Genomic DNA, 22,859 nt, shown 5'->3' on the forward strand with positions numbered 1-22,859 from the left:
CCTTCCCGGGGGGGCGGCCCCCTCTCCCCTCTCCCCTCCTCCCTCCCCTCCCTCCCGCCGGGCCGGGCGGCGGCTCCGCTCCCCCCGCGGGGCCGCGCCGCCGCTCCCCGCCCCCGCGCCGCCGCCGCATTTAACGGGGCGCGGGGCCGCCGCTGGCCCGGCCCGGCCCATCCCATCCCGTCCCGGCCCGTCCCGTCCCGTCCCGTCCCGGCCATGGCGCAGCTGCCGCCGCTGCTGCTGCTGCTGGCGCTGGGCCTCGCCGCCGCCGCCAAGTCCCCGTACCAGCAGGTCCTGCAGCACAGCCGGCTCCGCGGCCGGCAGCACGGGTAAGCGCGGGCTCTCGGCCCCCCGGGGGCGAAAAAACAGAAGAAAAGGAGACGGGGGAGGGAAAAGACGGGACTTTTTTCCCCGCCGTTTGCACGAATCCCGGTGGGAAAGGCCGCGCGCCCCCTCGGGTGCCCGCTCGCCCCTCGCCGCGCCCCGGCGCTGGGTGCTGCTGCCCGGGGCCGGTGCGGGGCAGCCGGCAGCTCGGCCCTGCCCCCGCCCCCGGGCACAGCGCTGGGGCTTTCTTCCCGGCATGACTTCTCCTTTCAGCCCGGAGTAACTTTTTTTCTGTCTCCTTTGCATAACTTTCTGCCTTTCTTTCAGGATGCTTAACATTGCGGATGTCATTTGTAGACCCCTCGATGATTCTTTATGGGTCTGTCCCCATTAAGGAAAAAAAGGGGGGAGGGGGGGAATCCCAAGATTTTGAACGGTTAAACACTTTGTGGAAGGTATTCTCGTTTCCATGAATTTATAGAAAAAGAAAGAAAACTGGCTCAATGGTAGAGGAGTGTCCCTATGGAGTAGGCACCAACTTACCCTTTGACTGGCACCCCTAGTAAGTCTTGAAATTTTTCGTGACAAAAGTAATCACTTATTTACTCATAAGCCTTCTGAGCTGAGGAATATCCAAAAAAATGCATGTAGACCTCTTTTGCTAGATGGACAATACATTATGGACTGAGTAGCTTGAGTCTTCATTGATAGGTAGAAAACTAACCCAATGTTAATAGTTGTTGGCACATTTTTTAAAAATTTATTGGGAATTTGGAAGGGTTGAAAGGATGACAGACGTTTCAGCTGGCTTTCATCTCTCAGGATGGGGACATTGATTGAACCGTAGCTTCCATTTAAATGGATTGCTAAAGGCAGGGTCATGAAATGCTTTTAAAAAAAACCCCGGGACTTACATATTGCAATTTGATACATTATCCGGCAGGGATCCAGGTCAGTATTTATGAAAAGGGGTATGCTGTTTATGTGTCTCATCGGGTACAGAATCCAACAGACAAATTCCGAGCTGACGTCTATTTTGTAAAATCCCAATAACAAAAGATTGCAGTGATTTACGTACAAATACAGCGAGTCTTGTTCTTCATCTCTACGTGATCTGAAACTAAGTAAATACCGGGTTCTGCTGATTGCCCCGAGGCAGAGCTTTGCTCAGACTCGGTAAGTTGGTGCAGTCCTGGTGTAAATCACTGCACTCATCTCTGCAGAGAGAAGCCCGTTACTCCCTGTACAATCAACAGAGGCACAGGGTAAGATGTGATCGCGGTCCATGCTGGTGCCTGAGAACTTTGGGAGATGCAAGGAATTAGTATGCCAGGGTTTCCAGACGAAGCAAAGTTACACTGAGATAAATCCAGCCACAGCGCTTTGCTCGCTGGTCCCTTTCTGGTGGAGAGAGCAATTTATACCAAGCGAATTTTTAAACATCAGCTGAATTTTGAACATTGATTAATGATGTGCCAAAGAGATAGAGCAACAGAAAAACAGCCAAAAAGCTCTTGGATGTGAGGCGTGTTGTTTTGCTTGCAGGAGGGAGCTCGGGAGGGATGTGCAACAGGGGCTGCCACCCTTTCTGCTGTGAGCATCCCCCCACACCATCAATGCTCCTATTGAGCCGAGAGCGAGTTGGGTGGCAGAGCTTGGCTCTGCAGCAAAACTTGTACATCTTAATTAACTTTTTTCTTTAAGTGAATCAGCTCGAGGCCGGGAGAGGAGCTGAGAAGCGTGTAAGGAGCATTAACATTTGAAGGTGAAAACGTAGGAGGGCTCTCCCCAAACTCACCCGGCTTTGTGGGCACAACGTGATGCTGGGGATCTTCATGGGTGCAGTCACGGCAGGTAGCTGGGACCGTACGGTAGGTCCTGCTCTTCTCTGCCCCTTCCCGAAGGGCAGCCCCTGCCCCAGCAGCTTCCAGCTGCTGCCTGCCAAGTGGAAGGCTTCAGCTGAAGGGGAACAATAGGCAGTTTTATCCTCGAGTCAGCGCGGCGGGCTGGGAACGGCATGGCAGAGGTGATGAACTCCAACGAGGAGAGGGGAGAGTGTTGACAAATTCATTTTAAGCCAGACTGGGCAAAGGACCAGAACACGCACCGCGGGGAGCCGCTACTACAGCCTGCCTGCGGGAATCATTGATAACACGGCCCCGGGGACGGATTTTTCTGCACTGAGGAAAAACTGGGAAGAAATTTTCCCCGATAAGTCAGGGAGGGAGCAGCAGCAGCCCTGCGGAGCTGCGGTCCCAGGCAGGGAGGAGGGAGCAAGGCAGCGCCAGGTTCGATGCTGTCCTGAAGGCGCAAGGGTTTCCTTGGCAGGCTGCTCCCGGGGATGCAGGGGAAGTGATCAAACAAGTCTTTCAGTAGCCAGGCTTGTCAAGACGAATATTAGAGGGATTGTCCACTGCCGTCAGCCAGACGCTGAAATCGAGGCAAGGTTTGGAATTTTGATGTAATTGGAACCATATTTCGGCGCGGCGGGGCCGGGGTAGCCGAGGTGGGCTGAGTCAGAGAGCACAGACGTCTCTCTAAGCGATGATTTGGCGTGGAAATTACTGAGCCTGGGCCAGCTTGCACCAGCTGAAAGTTTGGCTTTGTGATTTCTAACTTTTTTTCAGTAGATTCTTTCTCCTCATCCCCCGCCCTATATATATATAAAGGGAATTAAATGCTTTCATGCAGAAACAAACTACCATTACTGGGTATGGTAGTATCGAGGGAAATGGTGAGCCTAATTGCCCCAGGTCCCCCAGGCTCTCACTTTCCCCTCGGGGCAGGACGAAGGTGCCAGGGCCTCGCAGGGTCGGATCCTGCCTCCGCAGGGCCCTGCAGCAGCCACAGCAACAAAGGCTCATTGAAGGCGAGCCAAGCTCCCGCTGAGACTGGCGCTGGAGTCGGCCAACATATAGGAGACCCTCACGTTAATTCATGCTAATGATGGGCAGGCTGGCCCATTTTGGAGAGAGCCAAACTTGGGACGCCGGTGAAAAGCAAGCACAGCCGGAGGAAGACTTGGTGGTCGGGCTACAAACTCTGCCTTTGTTAATTTTGGTAGGCAAGCGGGCAGCGCCTTGGTCAAACCCAGCGTGAAACGGGCTGCTGTCTTTTTTCCTAAACAGATCAACAAGACCTTCACGACAGCATCTCCAGGCCCCATCCGGAGTTCCATTTGCGCAAATGAAAGCTCTGCCTTGGACAGCGCAGAGCGCTTCTGATGGGCTGAAGCGATGATTTATGTATTTTGCTTAATTATTTGTTTTCCCTCCATCTGCCTGGCAGCCAGTACTGCACATACTTTTGGTGCCCTGCTGTAACTGGGGCATGGTGTTGGTGCTGGGAATCCAGTCTCAGTTGGGCTGAGCATCCTCAGCTTGCTTGGGTGCTTGCAACGCCTCTGGCTCGAGCCCAGAGGCAGTCGGTGGCCTCGCAACTCAGATCCATAAATCGTATCTCGTGTGTTGCCCACATCTGTGGCCGGGGCTGCTGGCCACAAACCATGGAGGTTGTGAGACAGGCTGAGCGATGAAATGCTGTGCTGGCCAAGCCAGCAGCAAGTAAACTCCCGACTCCTGTTTGACCACATCTTTGCTTGCAGTGATACCACTTCTTAGAAAGCTGAAAGGCTGCAGTCAGCTTTCAGTGGGGTTAGTCACGCATGTAACGCCAACTCTCTGCTTTTCTGGTTGAGAAGGGGCTCTTGGTACCTCATGGGCTGAGGTCGCCGCTCTTGATCTGGGCTGTCGTACCCGGTGCGTTGAAACCGGAGTGGGCAGTGCCGCCGCTCGTTTGCCCCATCGGCAGCTCAGCGTCCGTGTCCAGAATAGGTTGAGTCTGTCATACAGCAAAAGTACCCCTTCTGGTTTTGGTGCAAGTCGGTCCGTAGGCTGATAAATATCTGTCTTTCTTTATGTCCTGAACAATAAAGTAATGGTTTTGGGGGAAGGATTTGAATTGTCGCATAACTTTACCAGGTTTTAGCTGGGATCCCAAACTGTAAGTAGCTGTTCATCACAGAAATACTAACCAAAGTATTATTTTTAACTTCATTTCTTTATATTTTGGGGAGAGGTGGAACATGGGGAAAAAGTCAAGGTTTTGCACTCAGTGAAGAAAAAGATGCCCTGGCAGAGTGAAGAGAGATCTCTTTCACTGCTTCCTCCGCTTAATGATAGTCAGCATACACTCAGATGGAGCACATTGACTTGCAGCTCTCAAAGTTTCCTCCCTTGCAACCCCAGCAGGGCTTTTTGGGTGCTGCCAGGTGGGGTCTGGCTCCACGTTGGGGGCCAGCACCGAGAGGAAGGAGGCTCACAGGGCCCTCTTCTGCTTTGTCATTCCCTGTAGCCCCAACGTGTGCGCGGTGCAGAAGCTGATCGGCACGAACAGGAAATACTTCACCAACTGCAAGCAGTGGTACCAGAGGAAGATCTGCGGGAAGTCAACGTAAGTACCCGTGTGCCGGCCAGGGTCTCCCTGAAGACCCCGTTGTGGAGGTGGGTGCTGGGTGGGAGAAGCAGACGGTGTGACAGGCCTGAGATGTCAGAGTCCACGGCATGGGCTTAATGTGTGTATGTGTTAAGAATTGTTTTAGCCTTTTACTCCCAAAGAAATACTTGTGCTTTTTTTTTGATTTTCTTTTCCTCAAATGGCAAACAGGATCCTAAAACACTTAGACGTTAAGAATGGAAAGTACCATGTAAATACAAATCCTGATGGTTTATTCTAATTGCTTTTCTATATATACTTATATACCTCTCAATGCGGTAATGAAGTGTGTACCAGATGTTTTCTAGTACTTAGCTGTGTCTCTCTCCGTGCTAGGCTCAGTGCTGCCTAGCTAAAAAAGAAAAAAAGAAATAAAAAGCAACCCAGAGCTGATGGATATTGGAGAGAATGTAAAATTCATCTACACATGTTTGCTCTGGAAAGGAAAACAGAAATAAGGGGAAAGAGGTGTCAGTTTTAGCCAACGCTCTCTGATGACTCCACCAGGGAAGTTCATTAGCCTTGCAGGCCAATTCCACATTTAAAATTGCAAACAGTAATATTCAAGTAGCTGTTGCATAAAGTATCTGTGTAAGCAGCCTCAGGACATTCTTTTGAAAGATGTAGTCAGCAGATAATTAAGGGTATGCATGCTTGACTATCTGCCAGGCTGTAGATCAGGAGCGGGGAATCTTTTTCCTTGGTGTAGGCCAAACTGGGCTTTCAGACACATTTGCTGGCCCCCACTTTAGCACGCACCACCACGTTACCCAATATCGGTGCAAAGGTGCTAGCCATGGGGAGCAGAGCTGTGGGCCAGGTCTGGTCCTGGATCTGCAAGGTCAAGAAGAACAAACAGCAGAAAATCATCTCATGTGTTTCGGGTATCATCCAATGTAAATTGTGATTAGATCTATAGGAACATGCTGTTCTTTACTGCAGATTAAATAAACTCTGTTTCTGCAGTAAAGAGCAGACTTTGGGATCTTTAACTGTGGTAAGCTATATTGCTTTTATTTTGGTTGCCTTTGTTGGTTTAGCTGTGAGGGCCAGCCATCGGGATTTCGTTTCATGTGTCTGGTGTTGGTATTGTGAGGAGGGAGGCAAAACAGGAATCATCACTGTGCATGGCTTTTGGCCTTTCATCGTGCTACCCATGAATTCATCTAAAAGAGGAAAATTCTGTACTTCAGGAGGATCTATTGCAGGATGTACCATATAGCGAGCATGCATAGTGGTTTCTCTAATGTCCAATTGCCTTTACAGGAAAAAAAAAAAGAAAAAAAAAAAAAGGAGAGGCAATATTGTACAAACAAACACACCCACCCCACCCACCCCTTAATTCTACAAACCCACCAAAGACTTTAAATTGGGTGATTAGAGTTCAGGCTCTCATCGTGGCCAAATGGTGGCTTTTTTGACGTAAAATGGACAAGATTATGGCATGGCAATATGGTATCATCATTGCCTCTTCTGATAACAGAGTAGCTTAGTAGGTCTCCAAAGAAAACATGACTCAGCTGTGGATGTGGGATAGCTTTGCTGTTACGGTCACTGAAAGGCAAAGTGATCCAGCTCTGAAGCAAATGAGAAACTAACCTCAAGTCACCCAAGTGTGCAGCGTATTTGGCAGACACAAACTCACCTGCTTATCTCCAGAAAGAGGTGGAACAACTGGCATCTGGCAGTGTTTCATGATTTCATTTGAGGTGATAGGGTGATCTCTTCTAACCTCATTTTCTCTGCTTTTACCCAAGTGTCTCATCCAATGATGCATTGCTGAGAGAAAAGCATACACGGCATTAACCTGCCTGTTAACCTATGAGATAATGTTCCTATTATACACAGAATTTGCTCACTATTCTTCACTTTGCATCACCTCGACAATGGGTGTTATTGTCTTCTCTCTTCTGAGTCATTTTTGAGCCTGGGCCTTACTTTGCCCTTTAGCAGTGCTTGTGCAGAACAAAAGACACGTGCCTTGACTCACATTTTCTGGAGGACCCTGGGACAGCTCTGATTACAAATGTTTGCTGGTGATGGCTCCCACTGGACGTGGTGTTCCTGGCATATGGAAGCAATCAGGAGTCATTTGGGCCATGAAGGTCATGATGCGTTATGCTGCAGCAGTCAAATTCTTAAACCAGTGTCAGGGGCCTGACGCTGTGCCGCACTCAGCGCGTCAGCGCCCAACAGAGTGCGTGGGCACGGTTAATGGTGCTCAGCATGAACCCTTGAAACTGGCCCGTTGCGTGGGACTGAGCTGGTCCACGAGAAGTTTTGAGAATACCAGATGCCTTTAAATCCCAGAAGGAGTCAGGATTTGGCATGTTCGTCAGTGTAACTGGGCGGATCAGGCCTTTGCTTGGGATCCGTAGTCAGAAGTCCCCCCTTGAAGCTGTGTGCTTGGTCCTCCTGTTGGCAGGGGGATCCATTCCATCAGCCCAGGCGGGGATGGTGGAGCTGGATAAGCATGTTCATTTCTCTCCTCCTCCTAGAAGGCTTTTCCCACCGGTGAGAAGAGCAGTCCTGGGATAGGAGACGCTTGACCCATTTCACCTAATTCACATTTGACCTGCCTGTTATCCTCCTTATTTGCTTAAAGGGTCAGTGGTGCCTCAAGTTGGATGCATGTTGCAGGTGCAGATTCCTGCCTCTAGGAAGATAGTTTTGGCTGCTTTGATTTCTTTTCTTTTCCTGCTCTGAGCACTGTTTCAAACAGGTAGGAGGGAGGGAGGTCAGTGTGAGACCAGGTACTGCAGAGAAGCAAAGCTGAGCTCCTGCAGAGCTGGCTCAGAGCAGAGAAGTTCAACCATGAGTGAGGAAGGCAGAAAAGCTGCTGCAAGCCTGTAGCAATAAGTCATAACTTCACTCCTTCTTGGATGATCACATCCTGCATTGGGAGATGCAGAGTGACTGGAGCAGCAAGGAAAGCTAGCTCAAAAGACGTGGATGTGCCCGGTCTTTAGTCTTGTGTCCAGGGGCATCACCTTTTGGTTGCTGCTGCAGGCTCACGGCTAAGAGTGCTCACAGTCACCCTGGGGTGCAGCGGGCGCCGTGCTGAGTTGCTCCATAGCTCTTACAAATAGGTTACGGCTTGGTGGTGAGGCTTTGCAGGCTTGCTTCTTGAGCAGCATCTTTTGGTCCATGGGGGTGGAGTGCCCTGCTGGGGCTGGATGTGCACGATGGAAATTTCAACTCATGCACCAGAAGAAGACTCTTGCCTCTTTATCTGCTTTTTTTCTTTGTTTTTCTTCTCTTTGCTGAAGTATTGGCTTACGCAGTTAGGGAGAAATTAGATAGAGGATTTATGTACATTTTTTATCATTGCATTACTTGCTGATGAAGTGAGATAAAACAGTTGGCAAGAAGTCTGACACTGCTTTGATTTTAATGAGCACTGAAACAAGATTGTTTTGGTAATTAGGTAATTTTCCACTGTTGGTTATTCCAAAGCCAAAGAAATAGTTTATTTAGAGTATATTCACATAGTTGTGCCTGTGTTTTTTATGTTTTTCTACCTCCCTTATGCACTGGACTCATTCTTTCAGAATTGGGGTTGCAATGGAATGCGTTCCCCACACATTTTTTTTGTCTTGAGAATGAAAAGACAACTTACATAAATTTGAGGTTTGATTATTTTTTGAGGAATGACTAGTGGCAGTAAGTTGCCCCTTAATAGGTTCCTTTTAAATTAACTTTCCTTTTCTTGTCTAATGTACTTTCCTCAGTTCAGGAAAAAAATTACTGTCTGGCACTTATTTTACAAAAACAAAACATATGGGTTTTATTACAGGAAATTATTACAAATGGATCTTTATTCACTAATATATGCCTAAGCTTATTTTTATTACCTTGAAAAATGCACTTAAAATTTAATTTCAGATCCTAAGAATGCGACAGCAGTGAAACAATGACTAATAAAAGCCAGGGAACTTGCTTCTGCAGTCAGATACAGATAGACATTTAAGAAATACAGCGTTTCAAAACCAGAGGCTGATAAACTACAGATTTGACTTGAAATTACTCAATGAGGAGGTCAGGAAATTGTGGTCAGAGGCGTTGCAGAGTGGATGATAAATGCTTTTTGTACAAGGGCATTGCTTATTTAACCCACATTGCTGGCATCTGCTGCGTCCCGGTGCAGCAGTCTGTAGCCGCTGAGCAGACACCAAAAATCAGGGATGGACTTGGCACCTCCGAAGGCTTTTGTGCAGAACTTGCCATGTGGCGCAGTGGTTGCGAGTGTTTGATGTTCTCTCCCATGAGCTGTTTGCCCCGGCCATGTAAGAGAAATGCTCCTCTCCGGTCAGCAGACTGTGGCTCCGACCCAGCTGGAGGAGGACATGTCAAAGGAGAAGCCTTCCTCCCATATGGCCGTGTAGGGTGCTGTAGCATCAAGATGCAGAGTCCTGCAAGCGAGGCAGAGCAGCCTTGAGCCACAGCTATGCTGGAGGTGGCTGCAGCACCAGCTGGAGGATGCCCTGTGCCCAGCCCCCAGCGACCCCTTGAATGGTGCCCATGTGCCTTTGGGTGGGCTGGGTGGTCTTCTGCTTCCACCAAGGCCACCAGCTGTGGGAGGGCAAATGGCTGAAGCTGAAGCTGTTTTTTACAATCCTCGTCTCTGGCTCCTTGTAGGTGCAAACACTTGGCCCTTCGCAGAAGTTTTCTGGTGCTCAACTCAAAATGCTGGCATGCAAAATGCATACCAGATGATGCTGGTAGGTCACCTTCAGTGGGCAAGTGAGACTGGGGGCTTGAACAAGCCCCTGCACGGGTGGAGCTGGCCCCATTACTGGCCTCAGTGCTTCTTGCCATTAGCTTCCCTTGTGGGGTGGTGCCGGAGATGCCCACGAACCCACTGAAAAGCGGGCGGCGTGGTCCCTCCATCCCTTCCCGGTGCCCTCCCCTCCCACCCGGCCGCCGGGGCAGCCCCGAGCCGGCGAGCTCCCCGCGCTGCAGGCTGTGTGCATCAGCGTCCTGCCCCTTCGTCGCAGCTCATTAATCTCCAATCGATCTATAAATAAGCCTTTTAAAGCCTACGTCAGCACTCAGGAATTATTTATGCTGAACTTTGGAATGATTTCTCTTTAATCAGCTCTTCGTCTTTGATTACAGGTCTGAACCAAGGGAACTGTCTAGACTGGATTTAGTTTCTAGGGTGAAAAAAAGAAAAATCGTAGGTAGGGGAGGGAAGTGGTGGGGGGAGAAAGTGTGTGTTTCTAATGAACACGAGACGGGGGGCTGGGGAAAGCGGAGCAGCAGGGTGTTAAGATCTCCAGTAGTCAAAGGAAGGGATTGCTTTAGGCAAACTCTTTCCCACATGGAATATATAATGTCTAGACAATCAGTCTGGGTTTGCTTTGTGATTCTCTTAGGAAACCGTGACACAGAATTTATTTGCTTCTGTCACAGAAAAGCAGGTATTTGTTTCACTTACTGGCTCTTAATTACCCTGAAGAATTCCCTCTTAAACCCCAGGCATTTCCACTGTTTGTTAACAGTGTTAAAATGATGACAAATATTTGAAGCTTGAGGATTTTCCTTTCTCTTTGAGTGAGTGTGCTGAGGCTCGGCGATACAGCATCCTACTTGTCTCGAATCCAACCGGGAGCACAGAGGAAACGCTTGTCTTTGGGAGGAACACCTATTCCCTCGCTGTCTTTAGCCTGTCAATCAGATGGCCTTGCTCCTTTCACACCAAGCGTAAGAGCGATAGGTGAAAGAATCCCCTGTGAAAAATAAATGGGCAACTTCTGGTTTGATTTTCTTTTTTCCTTTTTCTTCTGGTTTTCCCCCTGTTAATACCAAAACGTGTTCCATTAAGTGGCCAGCTTTGAGAATCAGATGACTTTTAGTTCCCATTGAGCTGCAGACGATGGACGCAGCATTCGGGCAGCTCTTGCTTACTTAGGGTCTGCAAATCTGCAGCACGGCCCCGAGTCCCCAGGACAGGATCTCTGGCCCCTTTGGTTTTACTGGGGGACAGCGCTTGACCAGAGCAGCAGTTTGCTGCCAGCCAGAAGGAAATGCTGCACCGAGGGTGCTCGCATGGACGTACCCGGTGTTAGCAAAGACGAGTGGGCTGCGGAGCTGCCTAGGGGTGCCCGTGGCTGCGCGTGCCACCGCCGGTGAAGTTTGTCCTTGCAGGGCTTATCCCAAGTCCTTGTGCCAGTGCATTCAAGAGCAGGGATGCTCCTTCCCCTCCAGGTCTGTCTTGTGCATTTTGCCATAAGTAAGCGAGTAATTTCTGGTGGTGGACAAGACTGGGGTGAAACGAAGGGGAAGCGCTTGGCTGGTTTGGTGAAGCAGCCATACCGGAGTTGCAGCATGTTGCCCAAACAGCGATCAGACGTGACAGCAGCAGTCAGCCAGGGAGATCCCCAAATCCTGCAGAGAACATGCCCAAATGAACTAGCCTTTGCAGTGTCTTGTGTAGGTTATCTGTTGGGACCGTGGCATCGGTTTCCATCCACTGTTTGTACAAAGTCTCCTGGAAAGTGTGGTTTTGAAAAGAAATTGTGTCTGCTTTTGTTCTGTGGAGAAATTGGCAATGTGCAACCCCGAAGGAGATAAAAATTGTGGTTTGTCTTTTGTTCAAGTCTATATTTCTAATGAAGAGTCTGCTTACAAAATCACCAAATATGGATGGACATAGAACTATAGCAAATAGAGAAAAAGCACTGAGACGCCATCGGTTAATCTGCCGTATCCATCTCTTCTTCCAGAGTAATCAGTTATGAGTGCTGTCCTGGATATGAAAAAGTTCCTGGAGAAAAAGGCTGCCCAGCTGGTAAAAATATGTTTGACATTTTTTAGACTTCTTAAAATTATACAGCTGTCTAGTAAAGGGAAATGTTAGAAAATTACTCAAAGTGGATTTGATTTTTGCAATTTGTGCACAATATTGCCATGAACAAGTCAAAAATGGACTCAGCAGAGCACCAGCTGAGTGCCAGATCAGCTCCAAAGCATGCAAAATGTTCCAGACAACTTCAAACCTTGGATATAATTAAACTTAATCAAGCATGGGAGGGCCATAGGGAACGACTTATTCCAACAAGTAATAGATCTGTATTGGAAATACAATACAAAGCAATGGTAGAGTAGCAGACAGCTCTGCCAATCTCTGCTCATTTTTATTTTGGCAAGCATGAGTTTAGCAAAATTGCATTTAGGAGAAGCTACAGTTCAGCCACTGGTGAGGCTTGGGAGGGAATTAACTGGGTTTATTGAAGAAAGACATATTCTGCTTTGCTTTCTGAACGCTTTCTTCCACAAAAGTTTGATGCTGCCCAGTTAATCACGTGGGCTGGTGCAGACGGGTCAGTGGAGACAGAGACCAGTGGTGAGCTGCCAGCTCTGAGGACAAAAAGCCTGAGTACAAACAAGGATCGGGTGAAAGCAATTAATATCTTTGCTTGCCTCAATTCACATCCGTATAAATCCAGAGTAACTCCATTTAAACCTGCAGAGATGCAGTAGATCCTGGATTACACTGCTGTAATTGAGGTTGGAGCTGGCAAGCGATGATTATTTATTATCTAATTAATGAACAGATACGAGTTCCCTGACGTGCTTCATTTCCCCAAGCATTCTCACCAGCAGCACTCCTTGAATTCAAGTGCGGTGCAGGGAAGGATGAATGATGTGTTGGGAACATAACCTTCTCTTCTTTCAGCACTGCCGCTTTCAAACATCTATGAAACCCTGGGAGTTGTTGGGTCTGCCACCACGCAGCTCTACTCTGACCGGTCTAACCTAAGGCCAGAAATCGAAGGACCTGGAAGTTTTACAATTTTTGCCCCGAGTGATGAGGCCTGGGCGTCCTTGCCTGCTGTAAGATATAATTCCTCTTCCTTCTCCTCTTCCTATGGCTTTCTGTAGTGGAGATCCAGCTCTGCAGGGGTCTGGATCCAGCCCTCTCTAGTAGAACAGACACAGTCCTGATGTGGGAAGCACTATGAATTTCTAAGATGGCAATCACTGCACTGGTCCATTAGCTCTAGAGCTTTGTTTCTGAAAGACCCAACACTAGAGAGATGTGGGTGCTCTCCAGAGGGTGGGTGTAAAAATCACCTCATTCAGTTTTCCCTGCTTCTTACTGTTAGAGATTGCAATGAGACCTGCAGCAAGAGACTCTCCATCCCTTTTGTTTTTTCTTGTTGACCCTTACTTTACCACTCTGGTTGTTCTGAACAATTTGCACAAGTAGCCAGTCCCGACTGGAGCCTCAGTAAACCTGCAGTCTTCCTGCATCGGTGCGTTCCTATGCTCAATTACATATAAATTTCCTTTACATTGGTTTTGATTTTCTTACTCTGTGTCTTGTGAAATTTCCACTCCTGAGATTGTCACCGTTGTCCTGCTGGTGCTCCCATCCTAGTGGAGCATCTCTGTGAACAGGGGAGAGTCCTGATTGTACAACCCCTATCCAGTTACATCCCACATTTAAATCACTTGTCCATAAATATGTAAGAACAACTGTTGGGGTGGGGAGGGGGCATCTTTTTGGCTATCCCCACTACCAAGCCTCTACCCCAGCAGTGCACCAGCTGTACCCCTTGCCAGGACGATGCTGTTGGGGAAGGTCTCCTGGTGTATTTGTCCTTGGCCCTGAGCAATGCCTTTTGTTTCCTTACTGCTCATTTCGATGCAGCGATCCCACACTGGAGCTTGCTGCCATCATCCCTTCGTCTGCCAAGGATGGGGGGTGGCAGAGCTGTTAGCTGCTGTTGTAAGGCAAAAGATAAAGATCTATGGAAGTCAGAGCTCGTAATTTGCACAGATGGCTTAAGGCTGAATACATCACTTAATATACACGTGTGTGCGTGCACGCACACCCCCACCCCCTTGGAAGCACCCTGGATGCAGCCAGACCTGGCTCTCTCTAACAGCTTGCTTAATTGCACTCAGTGCTGAAAAATGAATTTTTCTCATTTTCAGGAAACTCTGGATTCCTTAGTCAGTAACGTTAACATTGAGCTGCTCAATGCCCTCCGCTACCACATGGTGAACAAACGGGTCCTCACGGACGATCTGAAACATGGGAGCACACTTAACTCAATGTACCAGGACCTGCCTATCCAAATTCACCACTATCCCAATGGGGTAAGACATTTGTATTAAACCTACCCATGGTGGGCTTGCTTTTCTGCTCCCTTGCACCTCCTTGCACTGTCCTTGGACCTTCAGGACTCCTTAATGCTTAGGTTGACAACTATTGATTTAGGATACACATTTAGAAGGAGCTTGAAAAGAATATTTGTAAGCAGATAGTTTCGTCGATGCTATTGCAGGGAAGTTGCCCACATTGCTGTAGAACAGTATGGTTGCCTAAGTATTGGTTCTTGCATATTTTCTGAGTCTTGATGATTCAGGGTCCACAAACCCACTGATTATTTTCAAAGCTCTTTACACGTGAAATGTTTCAAACAGTCTTGCTCGAGCATTCTCATTCTTTGTGTGTTTTGTTAGGAAACCACATTTCTGCTCCTGCTGATTCAATATTATAGCACTTGCTGCGTTTGAAATAGAAAAACAGCACAGGCTGCTTTATCTTCTTGTTTTAGTGCACATAACACCCCGTGGCTCTTTCCTTCTGCAGATTGTGACTGTGAACTGTGCCAGGCTGTTGAAAGCTGACCACCATGCCACCAACGGAGTGGTTCATGTCATCGACAAAGTCATCTCCACCACTACAAACAGCATTCAGCATATCATTGAGACTGAGGAAAGCCTGGAAACTCTGCGGGTGAGTCCACCCCACGTGTGCTCCTTAAAGGGATCCTTAAAGATGTTCAGTCGTCCCACTCCCAGTGAATTGTCACGAAGAGCTTGCTAGTACCTAGGTGCTGTGACCCTAAAGCTGCTGCTGAAATCCTTGTGCCCATATAGCTTATTTTGCTTTAGTAAGAGAAGTGTTTGATATCAGCGCAAGTAGGGTTTTATGAGAATAATTGTCACCCTGCTATTGCTGTCAGTAGAGAGATGGAGACTGAGTCTGGCTCCTCACTCTTCTGTGGGAGTCTCAGCCTTAGGAGATCGTAACTGTTCAGATTTGATCAGTACCCATTCATTTGCCTTGGTATTTGCCAAGTTAAGGAATAACTTAAAAAGCAGAGGGGTTTTGCAGTTAGCCAGCTGTGGGTTCTGATCTGAATTATTCACTGGAACTACTGTGACCCTTTCCAGGCATATCGGGGTAATCGAAATAGCTCTCTGTCTTGCCAAAAAAGGGCTCTTGTACTCAAATTTCTGGAACACATGGGGCCGGGTCAAATTTTTAAAGGGACCAAAGTGCTGAAAGAAGCTATTCAGGGTTTTTTTGTAAGTCCTCTGAAATTATAAAAGCCTTAATAAATCTGGCCCTTAGCATGTGTCTGGACAAAGTTGCTGACCTTTGTATTCTGGCTGAATGTATTTTACCCTCTCTCCTCATCTCTCTGAAGGCTGCTGTGGCTGCTTCTGACCTCAACAGCTTGCTGGAAAGCGAAGGCCAGTACACGCTCTTGGCTCCAACCAACGAAGCCTTTGAGAAGATCCCACGAGAAACATTGAACAGGATCTTGGGGGACCCAGAAGCCCTGCGGGGTAAGTGCTTGTTTACTGAGCCCATTGAGAGACTGAAGACTATTTTTCAGTTCTTCTAAATTCCTTCTCAAGGACATCTGAACAGCTCCTTGGTACACTCTGACAACAGCTGCAGTAAACACATTTGACAGACTCCAGCTTTTTAAAGTGGACAGCCCAGACTTCTTTGGATGTAGGCATGGTAGATGTGTCGACATAGCAGAGAGAGTGGTATTCCAGATATGGAGGTGGGAGCTGAAGCAGTCCCTTTTCCGAGTTTTCCTTTAGCACTTCTGTATGTGATGGTGATTTCTATCAATCCAGCGAGATGCAAGAACACTAGTATGTAATCAATGTAACTTCCCCTGACAAATGAGTCAAATAACCACACACAATCTTTTGAAGTTGACACGGGTGCATAGAAATTACTCTTTTTAGGTACTTCATTTCACAGGCTGCTGAATTAAAATCAGCACAATCTAAAATGACTGCGCATCTTTTGGAGTGGAGCCCCATAGAGTACAGTACAGTACAGAAAGCCCTTGCCATTGAACAGGTTCCCTAAAAGCTGCAATAATTTCACAGTTGAATTTTGCAGCTCGCTTAAGACACTTGCTTCTCTTACAGACCTGCTGAACCATCACATCCTGAAGTCAGCCATGTGTGCTGAGGCCATCATCGCTGGCCTGACGATGGAGACTCTGGAAGGAACCACCTTGGACGTGGGCTGCAGTGGAGAAGACCTGACCCTCAATGGGAAGCCCATCATTGCCAACAAGGATGTCCTGGCAACCAACGGCGTCGTACATTTTGTTAATGAGCTGCTGATCCCAGACTCAGGTACTGGTGCCTCTGCATCTTTCTTTCTGTTGCCTTTCTTTCATCTGTTTTGCCAAGGAAATACTGGATTTAGAGGGTGTAGATATTTTGTAGTGATGGGTTGATTGCCTTTAATGCAAGGTTACTATGCATTTGCTTTTCAGCTAAGACCCTGTTTGAGTTGGCACAAGAATCTGAAGTTTCCAAGTCTATGGACCTTTTCAGACAAGCTGGCCTCAGTTCTCATCTAACTGGCAGCGAGCAAGTGACCCTCCTTGCACCAGTGAATGAAGTGTTCAAAGGTAATCCAGGGAGTAAATCCCTTTCTTCCATCAATCTGGGCCACAGATCTGCTTCAAGCGGTGTTCGGCCAAGTTTCAGTGCAGGAGCATGCCAGCCCTCTCTCAAATGCCTCAGCTATAGGCAGTGGCATCTAGCTTTAAAATTAAAACCTGGTGCAGATAATACTCTGTATTTGCATTTTTTTTAATGTGTCAGTGGTCATTTTAAGTGAATCACTGGTTCTTCCCATACTTTTTGCTGCAGATGGTCTCCCTGTTGTTGACAGCAACATGAAAAACTTGCTTCTGAACCACATTGTTAAAGACCAGCTCTCCTCTAAATATCTTTACCATGGACAGAAACTACAGACTCTGGGTGACAAGGAACTGAGAGTTTTTGTGTACCGCAATGTAAGTTCCTGCAGTGTGCAGTGCTGTGTATGGCTGAGTGATGCTTAATATCTGTAGTGTTATGGCTGTCATGTAAAAAGTGTAATTGAGCACTGTGGAAAGTATAAAAAGCTCTCTTTCAAAGCACATGTTAACAATGTGTTTTCTCTGCAATTTTGTTTGTAGAACCTTTGCATTGAAAATGCCTGCATTGCTGCCCATGACAAGAGAGGAAGGTTTGGGACCCTGTTCAGTGTGGACAAAATGTTGACTCCACCGTCTGGCTCAGTGATGGATGTTCTCAAGGCAGACCATCGCTTCAGGTGACCTTTCTGCTCTTCCTAAGTGCTGGTTAGGAGCAGAAGAGCTGCCAAAGCAGGTTCTATTTATTATGGGTTGTAGTCATGACTACATATATTTTTTTTAACATCGAAAAAGCATCCAAAACCATGGTCTCATCTCTAAATTATAGGGAGTGAGACTTCAAATAACCCTTCAATGAATTGTGAGCCAAGAGCGTGTGGTCCCCCTTAATACAGTAAGAAGCTGGCTCCGAAGCCATCTCTGCCCATCAGAGCCACTGTGGACAGGCCTCTCGGTCTCCATTTGGTCCCCAAGGAGTCAGCATTCCCAGGTTGCTTTGCCATTTCTCAGATGTTCTGATTGGACCTCATAGGCTCATTTCCTACCTAATCAACTTTTTGGTTAATTGATTTGCTGGACCCTAGCAGGATTTTGCAATTGCAACTTCACAGCTCTCTTTTAAATACAACACGTAATTGCCTAAAGACTGCCGAAAATAGTTTATAGTGAAGCATTTTATGTATGTTTGTCTTGCAGTACGTTGGTTGCTGCAATCCAGTCTGCAGGTCTAACAGAGAACTTAAACAGGCCAGGTACCTTCACGGTGTTTGCTCCAACAAACGAAGCTTTCCGTGCCATGCCCCAAGGGGAACTGAACAAACTAATGGGTGAGCATTTTTAGAGCATTTTGATGAACAACTGCTGTGTGTTATTGGCATGATACGGGAAGGAATGGCTAAGTTTCTCTGCCGTATCTCATTCTTTGACCCTCTCTGTTGGAAGCATGGGGTTCCTACACAACCGATTTGGATAAGCCCTATCTGGCAGAAAGCTGAGGATGCACAGAGTGGCACTGAACTCTCACACAAAGTGTGGGCATGGGTTTATACTTTCCTTGTGCTTGGAAGATATGTTTGTAGCGTGTGCTGCAAACTTACTATGACTTGAATTTGGCTGTGCTGGCTGATGTGAGCAAGATAACTCTAAGGTGTTTCTAGAGGAACCGATGAAGTCTCTGCCTTTCTTGGGGATGAAAGAAGTGAGAATGTGGCTGTCAACCACATAGGATCAGGGTGTCTAACGTAAGTTTTACAAATAGAAAACCTGGTCCACATTCAGCCTCAAGTTACACTGTATGAAATTTAAGTAGTAAAAGGATGGAGCTGTTGCTCCATCTATGTGTGTATGGACAAAGCAGGAAGTCGGTCTGATCCTGAGAAGACAGCAAATATTCCAGTCTAGTGCAGACGAAGACCAATATCCTGAAAAGCATAGGCGTGCAGGCTGGGTGTGGAAAAAAGCATGAGAATGTTTTGTAACGCTCTTCTGGATAAGCAGCACGATCTTTTATTTTGTTCATGTTGAAAACCAGCTGAGGTTGGAAACAATGTCAGGTATTTGAGTGTAATGTCTTCTCGTCATTAAAGTCCAACCAAACATTGACATCATAATTTGGGAAGCATCTGCCGATGGTAGCTCGTTAGCCTTTTAAGTGCAGGGAGGAGGAACTGGTAATATCAGACTGCACATCCAGTCTTGTGCTTAATATATAAATATTTCAGAACTGTTTTGCAGCTATTGTAAACGGCTGCAGGAATGAAGTATCCCAGACGCAGACACTTCAGATGCTCTTCTTTTTTCATGCAAATATTTAGCTTATGCTCCTGACGAAGAAATGAATTATGCTGGTGATGACATGCAGTGTGAACTGTGGCCACCCTAGCAAAACTGTAATGGAAAAAAAGCTCATAGTGTATTCAGATAGGAGCATTAAAAGAAAAAGTCCCCCTTGCTGAAGGAGCTGCTCTGGTTTTGTAGATGGAGGCCATTTTTTGCACTAGCTATTCCCTCCCCATCGCCTGTCTGTGGGTTTTATCAGTGACACTGCATCCTCCAAAGGAGAAGATGGAGGAGGGCTGCTGGCCTGTGCTGTGCACATCACTGCCTCTTCCGGAAAATAGGTGGCAAAGGGGAAGCATCTTATCTTCCCAAGATCTGTTTCAAAGCACGGCTAGATGAGTAGAGACTTAGCGGGGTGAGAACCAGGCCAGCAATCTGTGAGCCGTCAGTGACATTTCTCCTGCACTTTTCCCCTTCCTACCCAGGAATCCTGCAGTTTCAGCTGTGAAGATTATTGCCAAGTGGCACTGGTGTTGGTGAAAGTATTGACATTTGCAAATACCCAGTGCACTGTCTGCTTCCTTATTTCACATAGGTCTTTTTTTTTTTTTTCCCCTAGACTTCTTTGGGAAGTGAAAGCAGCAATGAAAGCAGGTCCATGCTGTGTACAGTGAGAGAATGAGGGTCTGAAAAACCAAGAGATAGGGATTTCATGTATAGGGCAGGGTTGGTACGTACCACGGTGGGACATTGGGAGAGTGTCCTTCTGGACTTGCTGGGATCCCTGACCTGTGAAGGCAGGAATGGCCTCAATGTCCTAACCTAACCAAGGTCCTTCTGCCCACTCTTTTCAATTTTACATTTTTTCTTTGCACTTTCAGGAAATTACGGTATTATCCACGTAATGTCATTCCAGCACATGAAATATGGGAAGCAAGCGCTGATGCTGTTTTGCAAATGTAAATGTGTTCTTCCCCCAGGTAATGCCAAGGAGCTTGCCAACATCCTCAAGTTCCACGTGGCTGACGAGATCCTGGTGAGCGGTGCAGTTGGTGCCCTTGTGAGGCTGAAGTCCCTGCAGGGAGATAAACTGGAAGTCAGCGTGGTGAGTCACCTCGGGTGGGGTTTTGCGGTCAGCAGGGCTGTGGTCTGTGTTTAGCTGTCCACATCGAGGACCAAAGTATGTCTCTGCGCATTTGGATGGTGTGGGAACCTCTTCTAAATGTGCGCGCAGTCCCACCAAACAATGTTTTCTGGGCTGTAGTGGAGGGACTGTTGCCATGTGTTCAATTCAACAAGCTGGCAGTCTTGAAATGTGGTTTTCTTCAGCTTTCTCCCCAGAAGACGAATTGTAAATGATTTCCAGGAGCTGTTATAAATTTAACCCTGAGTCATGGAGGAAAAAGCATAAATAAATTAAACAAATAGCTTGTTCAGCTAACACATCTTCTTTAGTGTAATGACAATGATCTCTGCATGGGATCCCTTAACGCAGCAGGATTTATTTAGAATCATAGAATGGTTTGGGTTGGAAGGGACGTTAAAGATCATGTAGTTCCAACTCCCCTGCCATGGGCAGGGACACCTTCCACTTGTCCAGGTTGCTCAAAGCCCCATCCAACCTGGCCTTGGACACTTCCAGGGATGGGGCATCCACAGCTTCCCTGGGCAACCTGTGCCAGCGCCTCACCACCCTCAGAGTGAAGAATGTCTTCCTTACATCTCATCGAAATCTGCCCTCTTTCAGTTTAAAGCCATCACCCCTTGTCCTATCAGTACACGCCCTTGTAAACAGTCCCTCTCCAGCTTTCTTGTAGGCCCTCTTCAGGTACTGGCAGGCTGCCATAAGGTCTCCCCCCAGCCGTCTCTTCTCCAGGCTGAACAACCCCAACTCTCTCAGCCTGTCCTCACAGGAGAGGTGCTCCAGCCCTCGGATCATCCTTCTGGCCTCCTCTGGACCCGCTCCAACAGGTCCACGTCCTTCTTATGTTGGGAGGCCCTACTGAACGCAGCAGATGTATAATTTGGATGTATAATTTCATTTCACAAATTCCGCACTACATTAAGAGAATGTAGGATCCTCTATTGAGGAAAAAAATATATTTCAGAAAAAAAAAAAAACCCCATGACCCGCTCTGTGCATAAGGAAGAAATGGAAAGGACAAAATTGCAGGACAAAAATGGAAAGGCCGGTGTTCGCAAGTGCGTTGAGTTGGCCAACTTGCCTGCTAGACTATTCCTGTGTCCAGTCCTGATCTGCCCTCCCCTGACGCCATCTCCGCAGCCGTCCCTCTTGGCACGAGCAGCAGCGCCCGCTGCCGCCAGGGAGCTGGTGGATGTGGTCTGCTGCCACGGGACAGCATTCCCAGCCAGTGCACTGAGAAAGTCCGTGCTCCAAAGCCTGCCAGCCACTCCGGGACAAACTGCTCAGGCTATAATTTGGTTTTATATTCTCCTTAATTGGCAAGAGGAATGAAAACGCCTACAGCCATCCAGTAAATGAATGAATGCAAAGCGAGGGCTTTTTTAATAAAACTGGAAACCACTGATGACAAAAGTGTCTCATTTTCTCCTTTTTTAATTTTTTTCTTTTTCTGGACAGAAAAACAACGTAATACATATCAACAAGGAGCCTGTTGCTGAAAGCGATATCATGGCCACGAATGGTGTGATTTATGCTGTGAACTCTGTCTTGCAGCCTCAGGGTAGGTCCATGGTTAGAAATACCTAGACCCACACCATTACAGCAGAGCTGCTTTGGGAGGGAGAGGTGACACATGGGAATGGCTTCAGTTTATTGAGGAGGATTAGTCTATTACGGGATTTTCAACACATCCTCCAAAACACTGCAAGGAAGCAGCCTGTGCACTTTGAAGAGTATTTCAATGCTATCTATGTCCCACCCTTAGCTTCAAGGCCGCAAGAAAGAGGTGACGAGCCTGCAGATCCTGCATTAGAAATCTTCAAACAGGCATCTGCGTTATCCAAGGTAAAAGACAAAAAATCTCTCACTGTAGAACTACTGAAATTACATTTTGGTAATAATGATTGGAAGATAATGCCACATTCAGACTTTGACTTCCAAAGAGAGCGAGCATATGTGTTTTGTGGAATGACCAATCCTCTCTTCTTGCATGATTTAATTATATAAGAAATAATACATTTTGCAACGTGAAGCCTACAGTTTGCAGCACACTGTGAATGTTATTGTGGCATGGTACTATGTATGTCAACTTCCAATCGTGACGAGTCATTCATCCACAGTTTTTGGAGACTAGGGATAAATATATTGACATAGAATCATAGAATCATAGAATGCTTTGGGCTGGAAGGGACCTTGAGAGATCATCTAGCCCAACCCCCCTGCAGTGAGCAGGGATTGAACCTGTGAACTTGGCATTATTAGCACCACGCTCTAACCAACTGAGCTAATAATAACGCATGCAAACTGTTCTTATAGCTGTCGGAGATTTGTTGTATTTATGCAAACCTTATATTTTCTTTCCATGCAGGTTTCTCAGAGGAATCCTCGACTAGGTAAAACAACTTCTCTAGCTTGTTTCTAATTTCCATCATATGTCCCTGTCCCTTAAAGAGAGGTTGATTCTCTTGTCTTGCTCCAAGCAAGATGTAGCATAACCGGGAGGGGAGGGGACAGGGAGAAGCTGTGTGTCTGTCCCACCCAACTTGGTCTTTTCCTTGCAGCACCCGTCTACTCCCGGTTACTAGCGAGGATGAAGGAGAACTCGGGTGGATTCTGAGCCGTGTCGAAAGCAACCGCAGTCAGCGTCTCCATCCCATCTGGTCTGGCTGACAGCTAAAGAGAAGGACAGAATTGTTTTTAAAAACCAAATATCACCTTTAAATTTATTTTTGTTTCCAACAAAATGGATAGGAGAAATGAAAAGCCATATATATATGTATATATTTTAAGACCGTTTTTATTTGGTTTTGACCTTAGAGTTCCCACACTAAGGATAGGTTTTTGGTTTGGGTTTTTTTGTTTTGTTTTTTTTTTTTTTTAAAGTAGTCACTAATTTGCAATTTTTAACATACCCA

The 22,859-nt window shown here is 47.1% G+C and overlaps 1 protein-coding gene across 1 annotated transcript; it reads left to right on the top strand.

Annotated features, from left to right (window-relative positions):
* Positions 1-213: 213 nt before the first annotated feature.
* Positions 214-22,561, top strand: TGFBI (transforming growth factor beta induced). Its single transcript, XM_075715231.1, has 17 exons — positions 214-326; positions 4,675-4,773; positions 11,544-11,608; positions 12,497-12,654; positions 13,762-13,926; positions 14,423-14,569; positions 15,267-15,408; positions 16,015-16,227; positions 16,371-16,508; positions 16,753-16,898; positions 17,064-17,200; positions 17,718-17,848; positions 19,781-19,905; positions 21,403-21,505; positions 21,710-21,789; positions 22,313-22,337; positions 22,506-22,561. The coding sequence occupies exons 1-17, from the start codon at positions 214-216 to the stop codon at positions 22,559-22,561; spliced, it is 2,043 nt and encodes a 680-aa protein (XP_075571346.1).
* Positions 22,562-22,859: the final 298 nt, after the last annotated feature.

This window comes from Pelecanus crispus, chromosome 8 (assembly GCF_030463565.1).
Source record: "Pelecanus crispus isolate bPelCri1 chromosome 8, bPelCri1.pri, whole genome shotgun sequence".
In the NCBI taxonomy this organism is placed as follows: Eukaryota; Metazoa; Chordata; class Aves; order Pelecaniformes; family Pelecanidae; genus Pelecanus; species Pelecanus crispus.